Below are 5,704 nucleotides of genomic sequence, written 5' to 3' on the forward strand. Positions count from 1 at the left end.
CCCCGAATGAATCTTGTTAATCACGGCGAAACACAAGGATCCTTTTATGACGCGAACAGTCGTTTGCTAAGCAGTTAAGCATTAGATGAGAAAATATGACTGCACTGCATTCGAGAAAAAGCACACTAGTAAATAAAATTCATATTGATGAGAATTCTCTTAACTCACTAATAAAAGCAGGTTAGTACTATAACCCCTGTAGTCAATACTTTCCACGGCAGTTTATGGGTGCAAATAATATGCCATCAATCATTTCAAGTGTACCTATAATTCAGTGGACCTCAATCTTCTTGCTGAACTTTAAATGTGGAATTATCACCAAAATAATCAAAGGAACCTCTGTCCCTTGGAGGGTAATCAGGGGACGGAAGTCCCTAGAACAACATTTTTACACCCAAATAGCAAAGTGGATGGCAAATCTGCTTAGGTAAAATGAGTAACAGCTTACACAGACATGCCAGTGTCAAGCAGCGAAGGGACCCGGCTGTATCAACGTAAATCAAGCAGTCGAGCGTTTTTTTTTTCTTTATTATTCAAAAAACAAGGTAACCCTGCCCAAGACTGTGCGACTGTAACTATCTCATAATGAGAGGGAGTATTTATTATGCTCATAAAGAAACCAGACTTTTGCCCTGGGCTTCGATTTTTTTTTTTTCTTTTCCTTTTCTTCTTGTGCTTCTTTTGCAGGAGTGGAGAAAGAGGGATAGCGCTTACAGAGCCCACAGACGTCTCCTTCCCCGTGGATCCCAACGGGAATTCATTTCCCCTCTCGCCGCCTAAGCCACCTCGGGGTCTGGGCGTGAAGGGAGTGGAGGCAATACAGGCAGCGTCCTAATGAATTCCTTTCAAACCGCCTGCGGCCGGAGCCATCTATTACTGCGGCCTGGAGTGGGGAAACGCGCTGGAGACGTCTTTGTCCTGGTGGGGGGGCGGGGGGAGGAGGCGAGGAGAGGGAGGGCGGCTGGCGGCGGGGAAAGCGAGTTTTCTCAGCCCTCCGGGGCGCCGAGGATGCACCCTCCCCTCGCTCCTCCAGGGCCCGTTGGGTGGGCAGTGGGTCCCCGGCCAGACTCCCGGCTGAGGAGGTGGTCCAGGATTAAGACGTCCCCCAGGGGGCCTTCGGGTTAAGAGAAAGAAGAAGAGCGAGAAAGAAGAGCTTCAAAGAATCAGGTCGATAAATTCATAAAGATCGATTTCTCTTTATCTTCCAATTAAATGTGCTTGTAAGTGATACATAGCACACGTCCAACACGGGCCAACTCCCCAACCACTAGCTCCTTGGCGTGAGCTGATTTTTAATGACCGGCGTAACAGTGCTCTTCTCTCCTCTCCTCCCCAGTCCGGTGCTTGTCGGCCGTTCCGGGCGAACGTCTAGACCCGGGAAGTTGGAGCCGAGGCCCTGGAGGCGCGTGGAAGCCCCGCGCGCGCTGGCGCGCTTGGCACGGTCTGCCCTTGCCACGAAAGGATTCCATTTTAAAGAGGAATACAAGAGCTGAAAGTTTTGTTTTTATCATGGTGAAGGGGATAAGAACATTCCTAACACCCACCCCAACCCCGCCAATTCCCTTACTCCCAAATTCTGGGTTTTTACCATTGTCGAGACAGGGGAAACATCTTGAGGGAATCGGCGGCATCCTGCAGTAGGCAAAGGGGAACCGCGCACCCTCGAGTCCTCGCGCTGGAAACCTGGCGGCGGCGCCGGGGTGAGCGCTCCCTCCGTTCTCAACGTGCTTAATTAGCGCCTATTTACAAAACGCAGCTTTTATTTGCGCAAACATCATAAAGCTTTCATCAGGATAATCTCACGTTATACAAACTGGAGGCACAGCAACTCCCCCCTTCCTCCCCGAGGATGGAGCAGATAAAGGACTCGCTTTATTATCATAATTATCGTGGCTGTTATTTTGGTGCGCGCAGGCAAAGTGTGTAAATAGGTGCGATGATTAAGAATGTCATGAAAAATGAGAAGGGATCGCTCACTGGAGGGCCCAGCTCGGGATGGGGGCATCAGCAGCCTCCCCGCGCCGCCGGGAACGCGGGGGCGCCTCGAGCAACCCGGCGGGTTCCCCGCGGCGGGCAGGGGCTGCTAGCTCCCGGCCGGCGCCCTAGGGGCGGACCTGGAGGGGCAGGACCTTGCCCTCAACTCCGGGAACCTCGCCCGGACCCCGGGAGCAGCAGCAGCACCCAGCAGGTTTGTTCCAAAGAAACAAAACGCCCGCGGTTTAGACGCGGCCGTCGCTAGCCCCGAAAGCCGCCCTCGGAGGCGGCCTCGTTGAGGCTGCCGAGCCCCGAGTTTCGAGCCTAGGCGGTGCCAGTGGCCCCTTTCAGGTTTGTGCGGCGCGGGCCAGGCGCACAAGCTCCGGCTCTCCGGGCCGCGCGCTGCGCTCGAGGCGTCCACTGCCTGCTCTCGGCCAGCCCTGGTGGAAGGGGCGGAGCCCCACCTTCGCCCCGCCCACTCCTGGCGCAGCCAATAGGCGGCGGCTCCCGGCCCCACGTGAGGGGAGCCCGGCCCGGCAGCAGGCAAAATGTGAATGAGAAAGAGGAGCGCGATTTAAAGGTGCTGGTGGCGCCCGCCGAAGACAAGTGCGCCAGCTTCGCGCGCTCCCCAGCGGCCCGCAGGAGGCGACCGACGGCCAGCCAGACAGACGGACGCGCAGACGGCTGCGAGCCCGGGCCGAGGGCCGCGGAAGCGACGCGCGCGGGCTCCGACGGGCAAACGGCGGGCGGCAGCTCCAGAGAGCCCCGCGGGGCCCGGGCGCCCGCTCCACTCCGGGGCGCACGGCCTCACCCGCGCACCGCCCGCACCCGCTCCCGCCAGGCATGCAGCGGGCCCAGGACTGACGGGTATCTGCTCTCCGGGTCCCGCTCGGCCCCTGCCCGGTGCACCAAGCTGTGCTCCCGGCGCCCGGCGGGCTTCCCGGTGGCGGCGCGGCGCGGGGACTTTTCGCCTCTCGCGGGCCTCCCCCGAGCGCGTCTATGAGCGCAGCGTTCCCGCCGTCGCTGATGATGATGCAGCGCCCACTGGGGAGTAGTACCGCCTTCAGCATAGACTCGCTGATCGGCAGCCCGCCGCAGCCCAGCCCCGGCCATTTCGTCTACACTGGCTACCCTATGTTCATGCCCTACCGGCCGGTGGTGCTGCCGCCGCCGCCGCCGCCGCCGCCCGCGCTGCCCCAGGCCGCGCTGCAGCCGGCGCTGCCGCCCGCGCACCCTCACCACCAGATCCCCAGCCTGCCCACCAGCTTCTGCTCCAGCTTGGCGCAGGGCATGGCGCTCACCTCCACGCTCATGGCCACGCTGCCCGGCGGCTTCTCCGCGTCTCCCCAGCACCAGGAGGCGGCGGCTGCCCGGAAGTTCGCGCCGCAGCCGCTGCCTGGCGGTGGCAACTTCGACAAGGCGGAGGCGCTGCAAGCCGACGCGGAGGACGGCAAAGGCTTCTTGGCCAAGGAGGGCTCGCTGCTTGCCTTCTCCGCGGCCGAGGCTGTGCAGGCGTCGCTCGGTGAGTCGGCGGCGCGCGCGACCCGGGCGGGAGGGCGCGGGGGCGCGCCAGCTCCGTTTTCCCCCGGGGACCGAAGGGGTGAGGCCGAGCCCCCGCCCGCCCCCCGCCCCGGATCCCCCGGCCTGAGGAGCCGGAGGATGCAGCGGAGCTGCGCGGCGGGGCCTCCGGAGGGCATTTAGAGCCACGCAACAAGCTCGGGGGCGGGGGGCCGGTGTGCGCATTCAGAGCCCCGGGCCAGCTGCTGCTCTGAGCGGCAAATTTATCTGCTGGCGAGTCTGGCCGAGTCTTGCACTCCCCCATCTCCAGCGCTGTGACCTGGGATCCCGGGTAGGTTTCAACCTTTAGGGGAGGGGGGTTGGGCTGCGCGCCTTTGCAGGGAGGGTGCCGAAGGGCGTCCAGACCTATTAAACTCCTTTACCGGGCTTGCTGCTTGCCTGGGAGAATCGGATTCCTAGGAGGCTGTGCGTCCCCATGTGTGTGCTGGGGTGTCCGTTGGGAACTTCTTCTAAGGCTACAAAAACTTCCCTTTGACCAACATCATCTGTCTCAAAAACCGACATGGTCTGGGATCTGCACCTCCGTGTGCCCTCGCTCTGGCTGCGATGAAATTGAAGTTCACAGAATTTTGGCGGCGGCGGCGGCGGGGAGGGAGGTGGGCGGGCAGGATGAATCGTGAACTCCCCCTCAGTCCTCACCCAGCCCCCACCCCGGGGACAAAGAGGACGCCCTCTTGGGCCTCACGCCTCCTGTTACTTCTGCCTTAAGCTGCGGGAGGCTGGGAGGGTGCAGAGGAGGCCTGGTGGCCCCTTGAGTGATGGTTCTGGGCAAAGGGCCGTCGCCTGTACTGTCTCCTCCTCTCCCTTGAGCTTTCTCACGCCCCCCCCCCCTTCTCTACCCCTCAAAGGCCAGGAAATCACAATGTGTTAATGTCACAGAAAGACAATCCGCTAAGGGGGGAAAATGCCCGAGTGACGGTGGGAACGGGAAAGGAAGGCCAGTGTGCGAAATGTAATAAAACGCCGTTTGGTTTTGCTTTCAGTCGGGGCTGTCAGAGGGCAAGGGAAAGACGAGTCAAAGGTGGAAGACGACCCGAAGGGCAAGGAGGAGAGTTTCTCGCTGGAGAGCGATCTGGAGTACAGCTCGGATGACAATCTGACTGGCCAGGCGGCTCACAAGGAGGAAGACCCCGGCCACGCGCTGGAGGAGACCCCGCCGAGCGGCGGCGGCGCGGGCAGCACCACGTCCACGGGCAAGAACCGGCGGCGGCGGACTGCCTTCACCAGCGAGCAGCTCCTCGAGCTAGAGAAGGAGTTCCACTGCAAAAAGTACCTCTCGCTGACCGAGCGCTCACAGATCGCGCACGCCCTCAAACTCAGCGAGGTGCAGGTGAAAATCTGGTTCCAGAACCGCCGGGCCAAGTGGAAACGGGTGAAAGCCGGCAATGCCAATTCCAAGACAGGGGAGCCCTCCAGGAACCCCAAGATCGTCGTCCCCATCCCCGTCCACGTCAGCAGGTTCGCCATTAGAAGTCAGCATCAGCAGCTGGAGCAGGCCCGACCCTGAAGGCCCAGGGAGGGCCAGGGCCTGGACCACCGTGGAGAAGCCACAGTGCCCGAGGGAACTCCATGGTGGACTCCACCGTGTTTGAAGCAGAACTCAAAGTCACCCCCCAACTTCGGACATCCCAAGCAAATTGAGAGTATATTCATTCAACAGGCTTGAAAGACTGCTTTTGAAGGGGCTACAGCTACACCTGAAGACACACTAAATATTTATTATACTATCCTACTTTGTACATTAGATATCTATATAGACTGGATCTCAGCTGCTGTATTTTGAAAGTTATGGGACCCAACTACCCAGTAATGTCCTCCAGCCACATTCCAGAAGAGAACAAAACCTCTGCTGTAAACCTGCCACGCATAGCAGCCACTTTTCCATACTTTTCCAAAGGTAAACATCACATGCAAGAACAAACACTGGGGTCTCCACTTATTTTTGTTTCTATTCTGGCTTTTTTAGTTGACTGAAAAGCAGACGTTTTGGGGCAGCCTGGAAATTCGCTTTGCTTTGGTTTTGCCTGGCTTTCTTTCCTGGGGTTGCATATCCTATGAGCCATGTCTGAAGCACGTCTCCGTTGTGTTTAATTTATTTCAATGTAGCTTATTTTCGTATAAGTTATGACATTAAAACAATCTCAGTCTTGTG

General features: G+C 59.0%; 1 protein-coding gene across 2 annotated transcripts; it reads left to right on the top strand.

Annotated features, from left to right (window-relative positions):
* The first annotated feature begins 2,973 nt into the window (after positions 1-2,973).
* GBX2 (gastrulation brain homeobox 2) lies at positions 2,974-5,465 on the top strand. Of its 2 annotated transcripts, XM_068543720.1 has the most exons (3): positions 2,974-3,500; positions 3,803-3,823; positions 4,536-4,698. In XM_068543720.1, the coding sequence occupies exons 1-3, from the start codon at positions 2,974-2,976 to the stop codon at positions 4,642-4,644; spliced, it is 657 nt and encodes a 218-aa protein (XP_068399821.1). In that variant the 3' UTR covers positions 4,645-4,698. The 2 variants fall into 2 exon arrangements, with proteins under 2 accessions (XP_068399821.1, XP_068399820.1); XM_068543719.1 differs by lacking the exon at positions 3,803-3,823 and having other exon boundaries at positions 2,974-3,496; positions 4,536-5,465.
* The last annotated feature ends 239 nt before the right edge of the window (positions 5,466-5,704 follow it).

Source organism: Eschrichtius robustus, chromosome 5 (assembly GCF_028021215.1).
Source record: "Eschrichtius robustus isolate mEscRob2 chromosome 5, mEscRob2.pri, whole genome shotgun sequence".
In the NCBI taxonomy this organism is placed as follows: Eukaryota; Metazoa; Chordata; class Mammalia; order Artiodactyla; family Eschrichtiidae; genus Eschrichtius; species Eschrichtius robustus.

What these genes read in the sequence shown, in the direction of transcription:
- GBX2 (XM_068543719.1), top strand. Translation starts at nt 2,974, where the DNA reads ATGAGCGCAGCGTTCCCGCCGTCGCTGATGATGATGCAGCGCCCACTG. An exon ending in GGCTGTGCAGGCGTCGCTCG is followed by an intron (nt 3,497 to 4,535) that starts GTGAGTCGGCGG and finishes TTTTGCTTTCAG; the next exon opens with TCGGGGCTGTCAGAGGGCAA.